Source organism: Notamacropus eugenii, chromosome 2 (genome assembly GCF_028372415.1).
Source record: "Notamacropus eugenii isolate mMacEug1 chromosome 2, mMacEug1.pri_v2, whole genome shotgun sequence".
Lineage (NCBI taxonomy): Eukaryota > Metazoa > Chordata > Mammalia > Diprotodontia > Macropodidae > Notamacropus > Notamacropus eugenii.
In genome coordinates this window covers 379,437,506-379,457,362 of record NC_092873.1, presented here as the reverse complement: position 1 = coordinate 379,457,362, position 19,857 = coordinate 379,437,506, and the positions used below count along the sequence as shown (strand labels likewise).

The following is a 19,857-nucleotide window of genomic DNA, read 5'->3' as shown; positions in this document are numbered from 1 at the left end:
TCCCTCAAAACTACACAAAAGGGGGTAGCTTCTTCCCCTAACCTGAGCAGCATTCAGTTCCCCACATGCCCCATTTTCCAAAGGCAGACAACAGAAAACTCAGTTCCCATACTTTATTGGGACTGTGACTTAAGCAGGGCAGCCTCCAGGGGCCCCCCACTAATGAGGTCAGCGCTACAGCATACAAGTTCACCATGATTGCTCAATAAATACAGGCCCATGGAAGGGGTAGGTACAGAATTAAGATTCCATCCAGTTGGGTGGGGGGGGAAGGAGGATAGGGGCGAGTATATTGGTAGAGTTTACCCATAGATGAGAACAAAGTAGGAATTTCCACTTTACAGATAGGAAGAGGGGAAAAGAATGCAGCTTCCGTATTACATATGAGAGGGATCAGGCAAAAGAACAAAGTCCACTTTACAGATCAGTGATGGATGGAAATTTACAGATAGGAGTATGAGGAAAGGAAGTTCCATATTAAGTACGAGTGAGGCAAGAAGGAGAGTTCCATTTTACAGATGGGGAAAATGCCTCTGGTAAGCTTCATTTTACGTGAGGGGAAGGATGAGGGGACAAAGGGCCGTTCCATTCCCAGGTGACAGGAGGGGTGGCACATACACAAGAGGGGAAAGGGGGAAAGGTCCCAAGGCTAGAGGATGAGGGAAGTGTAACCCACAGGCACAAGACCCTCAGCCCCATCTCGCCCACAACGGAGCCAGTCCTCATCCACAGTGGAGACTACATGAAGCACCTCCCCACGACGGAAGCTCAGTTGATCAGGTCCAGCTGCTGCGTGATCACATAGGGCCCGGACTGCCCTGTGAGGATACACAGAGATAAGGGTGAGCGAGACCTACCAGAAGCCTCTAATATTATCCTTTCCCTTTTCCTCCTCACCTTTGTACTGGGAGTTCACTGGATGCTGGCACCTCAAGCTCTTCTGGAGGGGAGGTTGGCTCAGGGGGGCCACCCTTTCTCATCAAGGCCAGCACGCTCACAGAAGGAGGAAGCCAGCTGGATGGTCTCCTGGAAGGGTGGCCAGGTTTAAGGAACTGGACTCATGTCCTACACCATGCCCCTTTCCAGGAAAAACTGGAAGTTTGGTGTGACAGGAAAGGTTGAAGGGTCATCAAAAGGCCAAATGTTCATTTCAATAGGGTCAGGGGTCAACAGCCCTACTAGGGTCAGAAAGGTGATTTTAGGATCATTATGGTGGTATTTCTAGGGTCCCTGGTGACTATGGGGACTAGGAAGGACATCAGACCTCTCACTGTGGGGTCATAATCAGAAGCACATACAATATGCCCTGCATGTTGCCCATCAATCATGTTCTATAACTCAATGTTCTCATAACTAAATCCCATCTTAGGGGACAAAATTCCGCGTGACATTTTTCTATAGATGACCTTTTTTATCACATTGATAACCTGAATTTTTTTTTTTGCCAGATGTGGTATTTTTGCAGACCTAATTAATGTCAGTGTCAAATACCTATCTGTATATAGAAATGGTAGAAGAAATGGTTAGGGGTCAATGAGTGGTCTTCAAGTGGAATGGCTGGAGTTAAAGGTCATTAAGAGTTTAAGGAGATCATTAGGAACCTGTAGCCCCAATTACCTGGACTTTAGTGGACCACAGTCTGTCTCCGTTGGCCCTGCTGGAACTCCAAATAGTCTCCCCAACCACATACGTCTGGCCTGGACTGGTTCTTCCTCTGATGGTGGATTCTCCTTCATGCTCTCAGTTGGAGCACCTTGTTTCCGGGAACCCCATCGGGGAAGAGGGAAGCCCTCTGCTCCACCCGAGGCATATACCCGGGAAGCCTGGGTCAGCTGTTCCCACCAACCACTAGATGGAGAGGGACCTTGGGGGGCCTCGCCTGTACCTCCCCGAAAGCTCTGAGCCAACCGTTCCCCCCAGTCGAGCACAGCCTGTACTGTCTGCTGTAGTGCAGGTGGTGGTCCTGGAGGAGTTGGGGGATGGGAAGGTCCCAAGGGCAGGTGATGGTGGTGCTCAAAAAGGAGATCCAGGTGGAAGGTGAGGACAGACAGAGGTTGGAGCAGAAGTAACAGCTCAGTGGAGAGGGAGGGGCAGCCTCCTCGGGCCAGTGAAAAGAAGGCAGTAGGCAGGTACAGTAGGGACAGGAGGCCTAGAGCACAAGAAGAGAAGGAGAATTAGATCCAAGCAGCTATGATTAATTAAAGGATTTGTTCTGTCAAGTTCGGATTCAGTCAAAGGAGCAAACCTGAGGGCCTAGAGAGCCACATGTGGCTTTGAAACCACAGCTTCCTCACCCCTGCCCCAGCCACATACTAACACATAGCGCCGACCCCCCAGACTCCTAGGGTTTGTGTTTCCAATCCCACACATTGTCCTCACATTCGTTTATTTAAAAAAAATATACACTGAGCCCTGTTGGGCTAATTCAGGCGCTGGGAAAAAAAAAACCAACTCAAACATTCAACTAGATGGTACCCACCCACCAGTCCACATGCTTTCTTTCCCCCTACTTCCATCTTTCCCAAACCATCCCCAGGCCCTCTGACCTGTATCCTCTTGGAGGTTGGAGAACCATATCTCCAGCTGTTTTGTGCTGAAAGGGGAGACAGAGATGAGGAAAGAAGTTAGGGAATTGGGGGTCACACTAAAGACCTAATAAGCCCACAGGGTCACACACAGAACTGGAAGGGACCTCAGAGACCACCTACTTGGATCCTCTCCTTTTACAGATGAGGAAATTCAGATAAAGAGGTAACTCCCCCAAGGTCACACAGCAAAAAGTATGAGATTCTCAAGGACTTTAACCCAAGTCCCCTGGGGGTCTTTACCACTTCCATCTTCTATATAAGATACAATGGCAAAGTAGGAGAGGGGGTGGGAGGTCGGGGTGGGAAAGACCTCCTAGGGTCTGCTTGGGACACCCTATACAAGGTACTCAGGAGAGCCTCACAGCAGCAGGAGTCCCCTGGGACAGGTGTTGGGGTCTCACTTGAGGAGGCCGAGGATGAAGGCATGGAACCGGCTTCGGCTGCTGCTGAGAGGGGTCAGTCGGCTGACCTGATTATGCAAGTTTCCCAGGGAGTGGGCACAGGAACCTGGGGACACAGAGCAGACCAGATGATATCATTTCGGTAAGACTATGTACTAATGCCTACACACACACACACACACACACACACACACACACACACACACACACACACACACACACACACACATACACACACACACACTCTCTAGGTTCCAACTCCTATTTCCAAAGCCCCACTTTCTCTCAGGGCACACCCTGCCCTTCGGGCAAGCCTCTGCCCCACCTCACCAGGTTTCACAGATGCTTCCACTACACTCCAAGGATTGCTCCTCCGTTGGCCTGTGATGAGATCCTTTCTAAATGGTTTTAATCCATCGGCCACCAAGGCATGGAGGGCTGGGCACAATGTGGTCAGCACCAGATGTCCCACATCAGGGCTCAATCGGCTATCCCCCAGCTGGGCCTAGGCAATGAAGAAGAATGAACATCAAAGTCCCACCTTCCAATGCGTCCCCTCAGTCCCAGAGTTTCCCCAATCCTGCTTGCTCAGGCTCCATGTAGGACCACCCCTCCAACTCCCTACCCCTATGTCTTAACAGAAAGACACAGTGGTCCAGCCCCTTCCCATCTCCTCAAGTCCCACTAACCTTTTGCACCAGGTTCCTGGCTGCCCCAAAATGGGAGATGATTTTGTCCACTGAGGCGCTAACTGCAATTAGGAGGCCTTCAAGGAAAAGAAGGGTATGAAAAAAGATATGCCTGTCCATCCTGAACGAACAGCCCTCCCTAGGAGGACCCAGAGAGAAGTGGGCAGTGCTGGAAAGGGCTGGGAGACAGACAGTTCATTGGTAGAAGGGGCCAGAAGTTCAACATTAAGGGACAAGACAAAAGCCAAGGTCACTACCTTTCTTCTCCTCTTGCAGCTGGCCAGATCCCTGCTTGGCTTCTGCCATCCACAGACATTGGGCCCCAGGTACACCGGCAAAAGACCAGGAACTCCGGACTGGGGAAGATTGCAGGGCAAGCAGAAAAAAGATTCAATTCAAGGAACAGTTCTTAAGCAATTACTGTGCATATGGCCTTGACTAGACCCTGCTCTGAGTGCAGATAGAACCAGAAGAACCTAGCTAAGGGAATCACCCTCCAGATGAATTAAGCTGCCCCCCAGTAAACAATTCGTAGTGCTCGTTGGGGAATGCGGGGAGGGCAGAGCTACAGAGCCAGCAGGACAAGGGGACCTGAGGGGCGGCCCCAGAGGACGGGCTCAACCCCTCACCCTTCAATTCTAGCAAACCCCATGAGTGACTGCAAGGTCTTTCCTTGTTCCCGGTCTGGCCTCCCACGTCCTTTATTCCCGGAAGTCCAGAGCCAGGCTTACCCCCCGCTGGGAGGGAGGGAGGAGCCTAGGACCACAGAGGGGCGGGGGGAAGGGCGGTTCCGCACCCCGCCCCCATCCCAGCCCGGGGCGTGGAGAGCACGTGAGGAACCGCGACCAATAGAAAGACAGACAGACAGACAGACAGAAGCAGGGGTGGGAGAGACGAGACAAGAAGAGGGGGAGAGGCTGGAAAGGGAAAAACCTAGGACCCAAACCCGCCTTTTCTCCCCTCTGCCCTCGCTTGCGACGGTGCTGGCCCTCACTGGGGAGGGGACGGCCACGGGAAAGACCACGGGGAAAGGACAGACGAGAGTCCTTTGCACAAACCAATGGGCTAGCGTGGGTTCTTCCTGCCCCCTGCAGTGAAGCGGGGCGAGGCCGGAACTCCAAGGACCAATGAATTCCTAAGGAGCGGTACTAGAATCCCAGGGGACAAGGAGTTTGGGGTGGACCGGGACTGGAGGCCCCCCGGACTAGTAAAGCGTTCTTGGGGATCCCGTGTGGGAGCGCCTTTTCCTGGTTCCGGGTAGGTCCAGAGCCCCGGCCGTAAACCCAGAGATTACCACGGTAGGGAAGGACCGCACACCCAGGGGACCCAGAGCATCCCAGACTCTGCGGGGGCGTGGCCAGGTGTTCAGGGCGTGGCCAGGTGAGGGACACAGTCAGTCTTACGTTGCCTGGGCGGCGGTGGCGGACTCCTGGGTCTGCGCGGGGCCTTCGACAGTGGCGGTGGCGGCAGGGGGGCGGCTACCTGGCGGGGTGGGGGAGCCGCGGAGGGGAAGGTGCTGCTTCTGGGGAAGAGCGGGGACAGCAGCAGCGCCAGCTCGGGGCTGGCCAGGCAGGGCAGGGCCCCCCGGGCCGGGGGCGAATAAGCCCCTACGGGCGACAGGCGGACCGGCAGCAGCTGCTCCTCCGTGGGGCTAGCCCCCCCGAGCAGTCGCAGCCCCGGGCCAGGCCACCCAGCCAGTGGGGCCAAGAGCAGGGAGCCGCCTCCCCCCGCTCCCGCGCCCTCCAAGAGGGGACGACCATCGGCCGAGAACCGAAAAACCAAGGGCCGAGGGAGGAGGAGGGGGCCAGCTACAGGCGGAGGGGACAGAGCGGGTGCGGGGTAGGGTGGGGGCAGCGGGACGGGCAGCCAGGCGAGGAGGGGCAAGGAGAAAGAGGGGAGCAGAAAATTAGTCCCACTCCCCTTAGGACACCACCCCTACTCCCCTTTCCCAGAGCTCTCCCCAGGCCCCGGTAAAGGGGAGGGGGGATAGGGAGGAAAAAGTTGGGGTGGGGGAGGAGACAATGGGGCAGCACATGAAGGAGAGGTTCCAGAAACTCCGAGATGGAAGGGGCTCAGGTCAGATCTGCCCCCCCCCCACATCCAGGCCCTTCCCAACCAGCCTCGCCCCACCTGCCCACCCCCAAGCTGGGAACCCCCTTACCCTCTATGTCAGGGGGCTCCCTGGGCTGGGCTGGTTCCTTCCCTACCGGAACATCGTCAGCGGTCACTGGGCTGCCAGGTCTAACATCCCCAGATCTTCCTTCAGCTATGGGCTGTAGCCCTAAGCGGGTCTTCTTCCTTCGGGGTGGGACTGGTGGAGGTGGAGGCCTCGGTGGGACCAAGGCCCAGCCGGCTGGGGGGTCCCGGGGTGGAACTGGGGGGGGTGGGGCCCGGCTACGGGAGCGAAGCTCCTTGAAGGTGGTGACCTCCCGGGGAGGGGCAGGGGAGCCATTCAGAGCCCCACTGGGAGGCAGTTCTGTGTCCGGAGAGAAGATGATTAACCAGTCACTCCTGTCCTTCTTAGCCTGTGGGGGGAGGAGAAGCCCTGAGCCCCGTTTTCGCTTCTGGGCCAGCTCATGAAAGGATGTGATTGTCCGGTGGGGCACAGGTTCCCCACTGACGTCACCTTCAATTTTCCCAGCATTAGTTTTCCAGCTAGGGTCGGTATTCTCAGTGCTAGTTTTCCAAGAAGAATCATTGTATCCAGGACCAATTTTCCAGCTAGAATCAGTATTCTCAGTGAGTTTCCAGGTGGAGTCAGTATTCTCAGTACTAGTTTTCCAGGTAGAATCTGAATTGCCATTGAGTTGCCAGCCAGGGTCATTATTTTCAGGGTCAGTTTTCCAGCCAGAGTCAGAGTTAACAGAGTCAATTTTACAACTGTTAATGATTTTCCAACTGGATTCAGTTTTCCCACCAGCTTCAGTTTTCCCATTGTCTGTCTCCAGGGCCTGTTCAAGGAGTTTAGTGCTAAGGAGACCCTGTTCTCTTCCCTTTCCCTCTTCACCCACTACTGAGGAGTGCTGGTCCTGGAAGGTGGGCAAAGCATTGCAGTTGGAGTCTAGACCAGTGACAGAAGGAGAAGAGGCTCCAGAGCAAGAATCTGGGGAGCAGCAGAAGCTGTCTGGGCTACAGTCAGGACCTCCTGTGGTCAGAGGAGAGCCTTCATCCAAAGGAATAATGCTAGGCTGAGGATGAGTTTCCTCTTCTGGAGGGAAGTCCCGGGAATAAACAGAGACAGGAGATTCATCAGGAGTGAGGTCTGAACAGGTGCTGAGTGAAGATGAGCAGCCAGGGTCTGAGGGGGATGCCACTCCTTCTTCCTCCTCTGTTTCCCCTTGATGATTTTCCAGTTCTGGACCATGCTCCCGGCAGCAACGGCAGGGAACTGCAGGGCTGTTGGAGTTGGCATCCACCAAGGTCCCACTACAAGGTACTCCACTCTCCTTGCCCCCTGTGTCTCCAGGAGGGGGGGGAGTGCTCAGGGGCCCTTCCCTGAGCTCTGGACGTCGGGACAGATGCAGGCCTAGAGAGACATGCTGAAGATGGATGTGATTAAGGTTACAGAGCAAGGCTCGTTGCGGGGAAAGCATGGTGCCACGGAAGGATGGTGAAGTCCTTAGAAGAGAAAACAAGGTTCTCCCAGCCCTTCAGATTGACCTGACTGCGGCTCTGGAGACCTGAAAGACGGTGAAAGAAAACAGAGACAAAAAGTTCAGTAAAACAAGAACCAGCATTTTTTTCCAAGGTGAGAAGCACGGGCTGGGAAGACACTAGGGTGAACCCTAGTCGTCTCGAGACTGAGAGGTTAAAGGAGAGATCGTTGAAATCAAATTAGCCTCGAATAGCCATTAATTAGAACTGCAGTGCTTACTGGGTGGAGACCGGTCTGACTGGACATCCCCCCTGTCCTTTTAATTCCTAAGGAGAATGCGGCTGCGCCCTGGATACCTTACCCGCTCCCCCCATCCCCATCTCCCATCCTCTGGGAAGGGAGGTGGGCGTTGCCTTGAGAGAGGATGGATCTGGGGGCTAACAGCCAACCACCCAGGGCGGTGCCGGGCTCTGCAGCACCCAGAGCCTGGGCCTAAGCCTGGCCCCGCCCCGCCTTCCCCCAAGCTCCAGTCTACGCTAAATGGGGAGGGAGGCAGCCCCGCCCCAAGATGCTTCTGCCGCAAGCAGCACACGGAGGGTTAACCAAGAAAGGGAAAAGGGGGATAGGTAACCTTAAGTCCATCCGCACCCCGCCTGTCCCCGGTGTCCTCCCAAGGCCATCCAACGGACTTCCAGGGACCCTCGGTCCGCTTATTCGCCCGCTGCTGCCCCTTTCTCAGCCTCCGTCCCTCAGTCTCTATCCGTGCTCGTCCCACCCTGGGTTCAGTCCGGCTCCCAGATCGGTGGTTCCGTCCATTCATCCGTGCCCCACCCTCAAACCAGGGGTCTGTCTGTAGTCCATCCCCATTCTCACCCCATCTCTCTGTTCCTTTTTGCTTCCATCCTAGCCGGTGAGATCCCCTCGTCCATGTGCCCCTCCTCTCCCCTCCCCCAACTCACCGGTCCCCTCCTCACCTGCGTCCTCCAGCAGCCGCCGCCTCCCCCCCTCCCCACCCGGCTGCCTCCCCGCTTCGGGCTTCGGCCCCCGCCCCGCAGTACCGGGTGGGGAGAGGGCGGAGCCCTAGGTTAGTCCTCCCTGCGCCTCTGCGCACCTACGCGCAGGGGCGGGGCTTCCCTTAGGCCACGCCCCCGAGGCGCGTACGGTAGCGGTTCCCAAGCTTTAGCCTGGGTTAAAAAGCTGGAAATGCCATCTCCAGACACTCTTGCTGGGAGTGACGGAGGTTGGGCAAGCCTAGCAAGTCAGTCCACGCTAAATTCTAGAGCATCTCCGATGCGGCAGAGACCAGGGATTCAAAGGTGAAGCAAGAGGAGGAAAACCTGCACTTGGGTACCCAGCCCGAGGGAGCCCTCTCCCCACAGCACGTCTAGGTCTTTTCCAACCAATAGGGAAGCCTCCCCAGAAAGCTGAGCAGTATTTGGGGGCGCTGGACCTGTGATTTCAACTGTAAGGGATCTCCAGTAAGCAAATTCCCTTTTTCTCCAAGGTTATACTCTTCAAGACTTGGTGGGGTAGGGGGAAACTTTGAGCAGTTAAATTATATGCCCAGCTTCTTCGTTTCAAGGTTAGATTTCTCAGCTTTATGTTGTGTTGTGTAGTAAGGGAGAAGGTTGACAAATAGAGACACACTGGAGTAAAAGAGCCATAATTTATTGAGTATATCCTTTCCCAACTCCACACAAGGTACCCTGCCCTCCCCAGCCCCTCTCCCCATGGCCAACTCGTTGGTCACTTCTGACGTTTGTAGATCTTCTTTGCCATTTCCAAGAAGATAGATGAGGGGAGGGGGGATGAATGCTTCTCAATAAGCCCCATCAATCTACTGTAACTTTCTTCTTCAAACTTGGTGAAATGAGCAGGCAATTCAAGTTTCTCATACAGTTCCTTTACTTTAGCAACCTTCTCTGGATCTTTCTGTCCATAATTCTCCTGGAATTTGGGAAAGGGTAAGGAGAGAAGAGTTAAAGAGGGAGTGTGGACCTGCATGGCCCTATCCCTTTGCTGAATTCCTACCCAGCACCCACCAATAGTCTACTCATTTCTGCCAGCCCTCTCCTCTAGAATTCCCAGTACCTACACCTCAGGATTCCCTCCCAAAGACCTCTCCCTGCATCTCCACTCCACCAACGTATTATCTAGGCATTCACTCAACATTAAGTATTTACAGTACTGTGCTAAGCTACATATCCCAGGTCTATACAAAGTTTAGGAAGGACATACTCCCTATTTTTGTTGTTTACTTTCTGGTAGAGGGTAAGACACCCATAGTATCATACATTTCTTCCTTTTACAGTCATTGTCCCACCTAATCAAAGCCCTACACACACACAGAAGACCTCTCAATTCTAGATGTCCCTTCAGCATTCAATGGTGAACTTCCAAATCCAGACAGAGTTTTCTCCTGCCCTTCCATTTGTGTGTCTCTTCTCAGGATCCCAGAGGGAAGAGCCTGGATTAGAATCCTTCCCTCCACCCTACCCCCTTCCCCTAGACACCTCCAACGTTTTTCTTTGCTCAGATGATGCCAGCTGAAGGCATTTCACCACCAGCCAGCTGCATTTGTTGTCCTGGATGTCAGTACCAATCTTGCCAGTCACACTGGGGTCACCAAAAAGGTCAAGGTAATCATCCTGAGTGGGAAGATAAGAAAATCAAAGGTGCACCTGGGGAAGGCAGAGAGATCACTTGATTGTTTCATGTCTGAGCCTGGTGCCTTCATACCTGAATTTGAAAAAATTCCCCCATCTCCAGAAGGATGCTCTTGGCATTGGTGTGTTCTTTCTCCCCATCTATGCCTGCCTGTAGGGAGAACAGAAACTGGGCTAAGAAATCCTCATCTCCAAAGTTGAAAGGTTCTTACTTCTGACTGAATCCAGCAGTTTGGGGTTCGTCTTCATGGGAGCTCCAGGATTGTGACTCCTAACCCCCAACCCATTAGATTAGGAATTCCTTGAGGACAATAACGGTTTCGTTTTTGCTTATCCCTTATCCTTCCTCAGTTTCCTGTCTTTTGAGGGTGTCCTGGGTGACCTAGGTGACCTCTTAAAGACACAGGCACACCAGTTCACTACTAGATTCTGAGCTCTCTGCTTGCCTCTTCAAGAACTATTTCATTGTGGTACGCCTAGATTCCAGCACAATGTACTGTACTAAGAGGGACTTAGTAAGTGTTTATTGAACTAGACTAAAATTTTCTTGTGTTGACCACCTTTCCTGAAGGAACAACTGATCTCACTCTCCCCAGGCCCTTCTCCTTAATTTGGATAAGGTACCCACAAGTGTTGATGCCAACAATACCACCCATTCACTGTTACTCACCATGTACATAGCAGCAGCAAATGGTAAGTAGAAGGAGTAGAAAGCCGTCTTGTATTTGACAATAGTCTTATATCTAGGCAAGGGGAAGAAGATGGAGGAATAGGGAGAAAGGAACTTTCAGAAAGGCAAACATCATCCCCTGGCTGCACCCACATACCCAGCCAGCCAGCCATCCCAGACTCGATCCTCACCAACCCCTCACCTCTGCTCAGTGAATCTGGTAAGATCAACCTTGTCCTGAGGGGCTGTGATGAGATCAAGTGTTTGGCCAATCTCAGTCTGGTAAGTGCACTACAGAGGAGAAACAGACAGAAATCCATCAAAGAAGAGCTCTGTGAATGGCTCAGAGTAAATGAACTGAAGCCCCATTACAAGCCGCAAAGGTGTGTGTGTGTGTGTGTGTGTGTGTGTGTGTTGGGGTGGGGGTAAACTGGTTTACTTGGTAGCTAGAATGGGGAGGTGATAATGATTCCTCCAACTGGTACTTGAAAGATCTCCAATCCTCTAATAGCTCATATTTTTACTGTACTCTATGAAATGGACATGTGGACAAATATTATCTTTTCCATTTTACAGAAAAGAAAAAGGCAACTCAGGAGCACAGGAATCAAACCCTGGTTTCCAGGCTTCAAGTCCAGCAGTCTTTCCACTGTCTTTTCATGCTGTCTGTGGATGAATCCTATCATCCTAATTATAGGATGGATGGAATTGGATTAACCAGACCCCCCCCACCCCTGAATGTTACCAGAACAGGGAAACAATTTGCGCTACTCCCTAACTCTCCTCCACATATCATTCTGCTCTTCCGTGATATCTTTTTACCTTTAAGGTTAGCCTGGGATTAATTTTTAATACAACCTTGGGAAAATTACTCAGGGAGGTTGAGAAAAGGATTTTGTTTGCCCAGAATCAAGCATCCAAGCCTCAAAGATGGCCATGCCTGTGCCATGGTGGGAACACTGGAATTACTTAAGGGGATTTGAGAGGAGTCTCAGTCCATTCTGATGATTTGGATGTGGAAGGATCCTTGAAGATCATTCCTTCTTCTTGCACAAGAGAAAACTGAGACCCAAAAAGAAGAATGCCTGGGGGCCAGCACCAGAACCCAGTCCTTCTGACTCTAAAGTCAATGGTACCCACTGCCTGCCTTACCTGTAGGAAGAGTTCGATGAGGTTCAGGTAATAGGGCTTCCCATGGCAGTAATGCTTCAGCAGGCGGTAGATACAGGATTCTAACAACATGGCATCATTGATAGCATCCAAGCCAATGCCAGGCTGCATCAAGGGAAAAAGTAAGAGGATTGGTCTCTGACCCAGCAGACCCTGACAACCTTAATACCCAAGGCATGAAACCAGAGGTTGCATTGACATCTCAACCATTTCTCCAGCATATCCATTAACAAACCTAATCTCTACATGCTCAGTTCCAACTCCCTGGCTCCTGCTGCTCTTCTCCCCGGGGCATCTCCAGGACATATTTACCTTCTTATACCAGCATGGCTGTCCCCGGCGGGTAAGAGAAGCATCCATGATGTCATCTGTTACTAGGAAGAAAGCCTGGAGCTAGAGGAGAGAAGCAGAAAATATGATAAGGCTCCTCCATCCCACCAGACAAAGCCCAGAATGGTGTGATTTATCTCGTCCCAGGCCTTTCCCAGCAAGCTGTGTCAAGCAGGCCTAATATTCCCAGTCCTCAGTGGGTCTAAAAGAAATTCCTTCTTGTTTCTCCATTGTGAGATCCCTATTTAATGCTTTAAAATCTTTGGTCTGTGTAGTGAGACTCTTGTTAAGCAACCTTACATACTTGCAAGAAGATCAAATGATCTTTTGGCACTTAGGACTACAGAGAGCCCAAGATAGGGAACATAGATTTAAACCTTTTGTCAGTATTTAAAAATGTTCATCAAAGCATAAAACTCTAAAAATAAGCTTTAAGAAATGTTACCTATTATAGCAGCTTTTTTGTGATGGCAAAGAACTGGAAATTGAGGGCATGTCCATCAGTTGGGGAATGGCTGCACAAGCTGTGGTATATGAATGTAATGGAATACTATTGCCCTCTAAGAAATGACGAGCAGGAGGACTTCTGAAAAACCTGGGAAGACTTATATGAACTGATGCTGAATGAAATGAGCAGAACCAGGAGAACACTGTACACAGTAACAGCTACGTTGTGTGATGATTGACTTTGATAGACTTAGCTCTTCTCAGCAACACAAGGAACCTAAGACAACTCCAAAAGACTCCTGATGGAAAATGCCATCCACATCCAGAGAAAGAACTAGGGTGTCTGAATGCAGATAGAAGAATACTATTTGCTCTCCTTTTCTTTTGTTGTTTTGTTCTGTTTCTTCTTTCTTGTGGTTCCTCTTAATAGTTCTAATTCTTATGTACATCATGACTAATGTGAAAACATGTATAATATGAATGTATAAGTACAGCATATATCAGATTGCATGCTGTCTTGGGGAGGGGTGAAGAAGAGGAAGGGGGAGAAAATTTAAAACTCAAAATCTTATGGAAGTGAATACTGAAAACTATAAATAAGTATATACATAAAAAAAGGAATGTCATGTAGTAGGGATATTTACTCTCAGTAAGAGGATTTTTGTTGCTAATTTTGAAAATCTAAAAATGAAAAATTTTCTAGTTTGGGAATTAGGAAGAGAGGTTTTTTCAGAAGGCCAGTACTCCTTAATTTCCCTCTAATACAAAAAAAATTTTAACCATGTTTTTCAGCTAGAAAGTTTAGATCCCACAAACTACATACCCTATAAATGCAGAAACACCAAATGTACCCCAAAATAAACTTTCAGGAATAGATTTAAATCTCCTTCCACCACACTTATCTCCCTCTACCCACCCATTCCAGAGATATCTCACTCTGGAGCCTCAGAGTTTCTCTCAATCTCTCACCCAACTCCTTCTCTGAGATACTTCACTACCCTGTGAATCTCACCAGCTCCACACACCAGCCCACTGCTAGTGCTCTCTGTAGACTGTCAGCATCCTGCTTCCGGGGTTCCACCAGCTCCCGGAATACCATGAGCACAGACAAGCCTCGGTTGTATTTTCCCCCAAGGACATTGTACTCTAGGACCTGCAAGGGTGAAGGATTGGGAGAGGTAAAGTTAGGAGGAAAAAACATTGAGTGTTATGGCTTATCCCTTACCCCCTCACAAGATTCCTACTCATCACTCCTTAACAAGGTTGCAGATGAAATTCAGATCTATCTATTCTGCTTAGTCTCTTGGTCAAGCTGTTGCACAGTAAAGAGAACACTGGGTGTGGAGTCAAAAAAGTCCTGAGTTCAAATTCAGCCTCAGACATTTACTTGTTGTGTGACTAGTCACTTGGACAAGTCACTCGAGCTGTTTGCCTCAGTTTCCTCAACTGTAAAATAGGAATACTAAAGCACCTACTTCCCAGGATTGTTATGAAAATCAAATGAGATATTGGCAAAGTACCTGGCACAGTGTAACTATATAAGTGCTCTAGCCGTTACTCCAGGTCTACATCACCAACTGCCTACTACACTCCGAGCTGGATTTTCCATATACTCTTCAAACTCAACATATCCAAAACAGAACTTGTCATTTCCTGAAAACTCTTGCCTTCTCCTATCCTCCCTATTCCTATGGAGGGCACTTCTATGCTTCCAATCTCCCGAGTGTGAAACCTCACTGTCTTTGTACTGGCTATCTTCATGTCTAGAATGGATTTCCTTCCCCACCACCATCTCTCAGAATCCCTGGCTTCCATCAAAACTCAAATGTCACTTACTGCAGAAGGCCTTGTCTCCTGTGCTTCTAATAACTCCCCCTCTAAAGTTATTTTCCACTTACTCTGTATGTGTATTATATATATGTGTGTATGTATGTGTGCATATATGTATGTACGTATCTTTCCCATTAGAAGGTACGCTCCTTAGGAGCAGGTATTCTTGCTTTTTCTTTATACACTCCATGTTTAGCACGATGCTTGGAACCTAGTAACTGCTTAATAAGTAATACTTGCTTGCTTGATTTTTCAGCTCCAGGGGGAAAAGACATGCCTTATTCCCTAAATGTCTGCACACTATCTCACCTGGGAGAAGTCTTCCTGTTGTTACTTCTGAAAATTCAAGAGTTGCGAGCACATTCAATTTATTGATAAAGCCTGAATTTATCAATAAATAGGTTCTTAGCTTCCTCAGCAAAGCTAGGACCCAGTTTTTAGGGAGGCACAGAACAAAGGACAGAGTTGGGTACATGGGGAAGACAATGTGATTGGTTACAGGGTAGACAACATCATGGGGGTAAGGACAACATGACTGGTTACATCAAGGAGAGTGGGCTAATACCCACAGTGACCACTTCCCTTGGTCATTAAGGAATGCTGACTGGTTTATGGGATCCATCTGCACATTGTAGACCTTGTCAGTGGACCTGAGGTAGCAGATTCACTGGTAACTAAAAAGGTTCATTAGGAAGTTAACGGTTTTCCTTAATGGTTCAAGGACAATGTCTCTTAGAGCTAGTTTCTGGACTGGAATCAGAAACACTCATCATTGTGAGTTCAAATCTGTCCTCAGACACTTACTAGCTGTGTTACCCAGGAGAAGTCACTTAACCCTGTTTGCCTCAGTTTCCCTATCTATAAAATGAGGTTGAGAAGGAAATGTTGAACCACTCCAGTATCTTTGCCTAGAAAACTCCAAACCGGGTCATGAAGGGTCAGACATAACTGAAACATGAACAATAACAATGGTCAGGCCAACTTTTAAACTAACCCAAAGGGGACAACTGAATTCCTGAATTTAACTAAAGGACATGGAAATAGGACTTAGCTAGATATAGAATCTATTACAATATGAAATCAATTCAATTACAAAGTAGAACTGATTTGAATTTCTCATTATGGACCACTGCCTAATCACCCAGAACAGTAATCTTAGAACCATCCTAGACTGTTTTCCCCACACCCTATATATACACTCAGTAGTCAGTTTTTGTCTGCCTTCACACCTTCCCTGAGAGGGCTAACACTCTTATTCAGGTCCTAAATCTTTGACCTAACTTATAGGCTTCTAATTTGTTTCTCTCTCCCTACTTTCTCCCCTTTCCAGTTCATCCTTCCTACAGTTATGAACATAATCTTCCTACAGCAGAGATCCTTGTTCCCTTGTTCAAAACCTTTCTGTGATTTCCTGTTGTCCCTACAGTAAAATACAAATTCCTCAGCCTGATATTTAAAACCCTCCACAATCTGGTCCTATTTTACCTTTCCAAAATTATTATTTCACATGATTCTCCTTCACATACTGTATGTGCTATTACTATGTGTGCTGGACAATCAGAACTCTCATCTCCCAGGTCTGTGAATCCTCACTAGTAATTCCTCAAGCTCTGACTTTAAGGCTCAACTCAGGTACCACCTCCTCCTCAAAGCCTTTCCTGAACTCTCTAGTCAAATTGCTTTGTATATATGCTGTATTTCCAATAGGACAGGGACTGGGTTAGGATTTTTTGGTTGCTTTTGTGTATAATTTTGCATTATCTAAATATGGGTTAATACTATTAAACACAAGACATCTTATCCTCCAGCAGCTAAGAGGGGGCTACGAACACACGATATTTTAATATATGAGAATGAGTGATTTACATCCCTTCCTCCCCAGCTTCTCTTCCAAATTCCTTGGGGCTCATTCCAGACTCTACCCTCAAAGCCATATCCAGTGTCTCACCTCCTTGAGCCTGGCTATGGCATCTCCCACCTCAGGATGTCCCATCCCATCTTCTGTCAGGATCTTTACAATTTGGGAGAAATGCTGGACGAAGTCTTGCTTCTCTTGGACATAAACTGATTTCTGATCTCCATTCATTCTACAGGGAGAAGGGTTAGGGTTGGGGAAATACCGAGGAGAGTCATAAGCCTAAGTGATGGTTCACTAGACCCACCCCCAGCCCTGTCCCCTAAGTCCCAAATATGCACACACGTACACTCACCGAGGTTCCTCTTTCCAAGATTGGCACCAGTGGCGAGCACTGTGCTGGACCCCCCAGGCTGGGCCCCCATTTGCCAGAGAGGGTTGCCATGGGGGACCCAGCTGCCTTTCCCAGGGTACCCAGCGGGAGACTGGCAGCAAGAGGGCACCTGCCGATCTCAGCCAGCGGGCTGGGGGCATCGTAGGGTTAGCAGGGAGAGGGGGGCACCAGGTACTCCCTGCAGAGGGGCAAGGACTGGAGGCAGATGCACAGTGGCAACTCCCCCAGTCCATTTCCCACCCTACTTTTTTCACGCTTTAAGTTGCTGTTCAATTAGACAGCCAGTTCTATCCCCCTTGGTGGGGAAGGGGTATAGATAGAGGAGGCGGGAAAAGACATGGAATATTTGGAAAGACATGTTGTTGAGATGTTACTTACAGACTAGTTGGGGAGACAGGACATGACTACAAGAAATGACTGTAGCAGATCCTTAGGTTGTAAATGTGTATGGTAGAAGGGAGTGTGTGGCACAAAACAGAGAATCTTAAATTCTTAAAATTGGATGATCATCTCATCTCATCTCATGCCCAGTGACAAAACTAAAGCCCAGAAGGGGCAATGTTTGGAGTCTATGTCAGAACTAGAATTAGAATCAAACCCCTGACCAGTACTTTTTTTCATGGCAAAAATGGCTGATCGACGTTAGGTAGGGTTTACCAGGACAAATCTCCTGGAAAGCGGGCTTTGATTCACTTTCTGAAAGTGGAGAAGTGCAGGAGATGGATGATGGGAAGTCACTGGTGTGGTACTGGTTGAAGGAGTTATGCTCTAGGCAAGGGATGGGGGAGAGAGGCAAAGACCATACATGTAGGTAAGGATGAGATACACAGAGGCACCTATGGGGGGGAAAAGCAGAAATGACTTGGAATGGAGATGGATGTACAAGATGCGCTAGTACATGGAGAGAACACTGTAAGAGACCTAGAAAGAGCCTGGAAGGTCTCGGAGAGTCCTAAAGACTGCAGGTAACTCTCCAGGGGATTATTTAATAATTCTCTTAATTATTTAATAACTCTCTGGGGGTTATTTAAGGGATGCGAGGTGGTGGATGGCCTGTGAGGGGCACAGGTGGTCCCAGAGAGTTCTCTGAGGAACAGCACTTGGGCTGAGGGGCACAGTGACGGCCCTCTGCGAAAGTGCAGAAGGCAGCCCTGGTGGCAGTGGGGATGGGACAGAGCCAAGGGCTTCGAGAAGCCAGACAAGGTGTTTCCGGCGACAAACGAAAATAAAGGTGGACATCACGAGAAAATATATATGTGACACAGGTGGTTACCTAAGGAGCACACACAATACAGTGGGTGGGTCACACCTGCCTTACAGGTGGGCTCCGAGGGGGCACGCACTAGCCCTTTAAATGGGCACTGCCCAGCGAAGGTCTGTCTCTACACGTGGGCTCCGAAAAGGCTCACACTGGCCCCAGAGGTGGTGAGCGCCCTCGGACTCGCCCTAGCAAGGATTTCCACGGAAGCTGAGAATCCCCAGCTTCCACTAGCCGGCGGGGGCGCGCGGAGTCTAGATACGAAGCCACCAGGCTCTCTAGATCCCACAGTCCCGAATTCACTCACCTGGCAGCCGGACCGAGTCACAGCCTTCTCCGGAGGGTGGCGGAGAGTAAGGAGGAGCGCTGTTCCTATAAAGCGAGTTCGAAGCCACGCACAGCTTCCTGGGGCGAGTAGTTCCCTCTCCCCTCGGCAGCACACCACAGGCTCGGACGATGGACCACAACTCCCAGAGGTCCAGAGTCCCATGGGGCGGGGCCCCAGGACCACTCGATCTGGGTTAGACAGAGTCGTCCGTTGGATCCTTGCTTTGATTGGCCACTCCGCCTCGTATGAGGATGGAGCCTTGGGACGAGCGGCCAATGGGGGCGACGCACTTCCGCGGGGGTGGGCCTAGGCTGGGGTGAAGTATTAAATGTCCTCATCTTACGCCCGCCCCTCTGCCAGGTCCTTTCACCCAGCTCTGTGGATGGTTTGGTTCCCTGCCCTGAATGTCTGCCAGTGCTTCTCCGGCTGGGAACATCTCAACGGGTGTGCGATCCTTCGACCTCATCTCACAGATGCAGAGACGGAGGCTGAGAAAGGCCACTCAGCACGTGGTCTGGAAAGCCGGGGCTGCCTGAAGCCCCAGCCCGGTTCTGTGGCTCAGTTTCCCAGTCAGCACCCTCTCCCCCCAACTCTCTGCCTCCCACCCGACTCCCTGCCAGCTCTTGGAAGTCGTACAAAATACCTCTCTCTGGGCCCCCTCCTTGTTCCTGAGCTCTCAGAGATCGTCCCATTCCCCGGGCTTTTCCAGCGTCCCTGAGGGTCGGGCTCGGGGCTGCGAAGGACCTCGGAGCCTTTTCAGCCCATGATCTCTGCAGAGTCCCCGAGAGGCTCCCAGCATGGTGGAGAGCCGCAGCTCGCTTTTGAACTGCTCTGATTATAAAGGAAGTTTTTCAGCAAATTAAGCTTAAGCCTGATTGCACTTTCTTCTCCACGTTACGTTCCCTAGGGCTTAAACAAGATACACTTCACCCCCTTTCCAGCTGACAACCCTTCAGTGCTTCAGTCAGCTGTTAGCTTCTCTCTCTATCTCTTCGCTAGGCTAAAATTGACCAGCTTGCAGAACCTGAGTGTTGACCAGGGTCTGGGAGGCCGTATTCTAGACTTAAATAGAATTAAACATACCTGAGGGATGGCTATCCAGACTTTGCTTGCTGACCTTTAGTGAGAGAGAACCCATGAACAATGAAGGCGCCCCATTCCAATTTGGGGTAACTAATTAATTATGAAGAAATGCACCATTTCACTGAGCTTAAATCTATCTGTCTATATTTTCCTCCTATTGCTCCTAGTTCTCTATGGGAAAAAAAATCAAATCTTTTAATATGACAGTCTTTCATCATTGAACCAGTAAACATGTATTAAGCACATGCTTAGTATTAAGTACCGTGCTAAACCCTGGGGGGGCCAAGAAAGATAAAAAAAATCTCTACTCTCAAGGAACTCAGTCTTTTGTTGCTGGAGTGAATTGGATTTAAGTGAGGGAAAATTGTGCAAAGTCACCGGCTTCACTTTCTCCTCTGGAGTCATCATGGTAATGATGTGGATACAGAATACAGTACCCTAAAGGGTTAAGCATAATATTAAGCGCTGTTTTTCTGTTACCTTATGAAGCTCCTCCTGAACTTGGGGGTGTCCTAAAGTCTCTTCCCCTCATCTTGAAATACCATCAAACTTC

General features: G+C 49.9%; 2 protein-coding genes and 1 long non-coding RNA gene across 6 annotated transcripts; 1 reads left to right on the top strand and 2 right to left on the bottom strand.

The window, feature by feature from the left end:
* Positions 1-99: 99 nt before the first annotated feature.
* On the bottom strand, positions 100-8,334 carry RUSC1 (RUN and SH3 domain containing 1). Of its 3 annotated transcripts, XM_072637787.1 has the most exons (11): positions 8,248-8,334; positions 5,840-7,358; positions 5,082-5,486; positions 3,936-4,034; positions 3,679-3,755; positions 3,320-3,494; positions 2,990-3,095; positions 2,547-2,593; positions 1,618-2,149; positions 898-1,026; positions 100-818 (listed from the first exon to the last, which is right to left on the bottom strand). In XM_072637787.1, exons 2-11 carry the CDS (start codon positions 7,269-7,271, stop codon positions 650-652), a joined length of 3,171 nt encoding a protein of 1,056 aa, XP_072493888.1. In that variant the 5' UTR covers positions 7,272-7,358; positions 8,248-8,334; the 3' UTR covers positions 100-649. The 3 variants fall into 3 exon arrangements, with proteins under 3 accessions (XP_072493888.1, XP_072493889.1, XP_072493890.1); XM_072637788.1 differs by lacking the exon at positions 5,082-5,486; XM_072637789.1 differs by lacking the exons at positions 5,082-5,486; positions 5,840-7,358; positions 8,248-8,334 and adding an exon at positions 4,737-4,973.
* Positions 4,940-6,939, top strand: LOC140522408 (uncharacterized). The gene is made up of 2 exons (XR_011973331.1): positions 4,940-5,058; positions 6,627-6,939. It is a non-coding gene; the product is annotated as an uncharacterized lncRNA (long non-coding RNA).
* A 591-nt stretch (positions 8,335-8,925) lies between the features above and the next one.
* On the bottom strand, positions 8,926-18,381 carry FDPS (farnesyl diphosphate synthase). 2 transcript variants are annotated; one of them, XM_072637810.1, is made up of 11 exons: positions 18,201-18,246; positions 16,597-16,813; positions 16,335-16,473; positions 13,569-13,709; positions 12,092-12,172; positions 11,762-11,884; positions 10,812-10,900; positions 10,610-10,682; positions 10,013-10,090; positions 9,787-9,921; positions 8,926-9,220 (listed from the first exon to the last, which is right to left on the bottom strand). In XM_072637810.1, the coding sequence occupies exons 2-11, from the start codon at positions 16,773-16,775 to the stop codon at positions 9,020-9,022; spliced, it is 1,239 nt and encodes a 412-aa protein (XP_072493911.1). In that variant the 5' UTR covers positions 16,776-16,813; positions 18,201-18,246; the 3' UTR covers positions 8,926-9,019. The 2 variants fall into 2 exon arrangements, with proteins under 2 accessions (XP_072493911.1, XP_072493912.1); XM_072637811.1 differs by lacking the exon at positions 16,597-16,813 and having other exon boundaries at positions 18,201-18,381.
* Between the last annotated feature and the right edge of the window lie 1,476 nt (positions 18,382-19,857).

Excerpts from the sequence above, each read along its gene's own strand:
- RUSC1 (XM_072637787.1), bottom strand. The coding sequence starts at position 7,271 with ATGCTTTCCCCGCAACGAGCCTTGCTCTGTAACCTTAATCACATCCAT. Across the intron at positions 3,756-3,935 it reads GCTGCAAGAGGAGAAGAAAG|GCCTCCTAATTGCAGTTAGC; the intron begins GTAGTGACCTTG and ends TTTTCCTTGAAG. Across the intron at positions 2,150-2,546 it reads CAACCTCCAAGAGGATACAG|GCCTCCTGTCCCTACTGTAC; the intron begins GTCAGAGGGCCT and ends CTTGTGCTCTAG.
- FDPS (XM_072637810.1), bottom strand. The coding sequence starts at position 16,775 with ATGCCCCCAGCCCGCTGGCTGAGATCGGCAGGTGCCCTCTTGCTGCCA. Across the intron at positions 10,091-10,609 it reads TTGCTGCTGCTATGTACATG|GCAGGCATAGATGGGGAGAA; the intron begins GTGAGTAACAGT and ends TTCTCCCTACAG. Across the intron at positions 9,221-9,786 it reads AGCAAAGAAAAACGTTGGAG|GAGAATTATGGACAGAAAGA; the intron begins GTGTCTAGGGGA and ends CCCAAATTCCAG.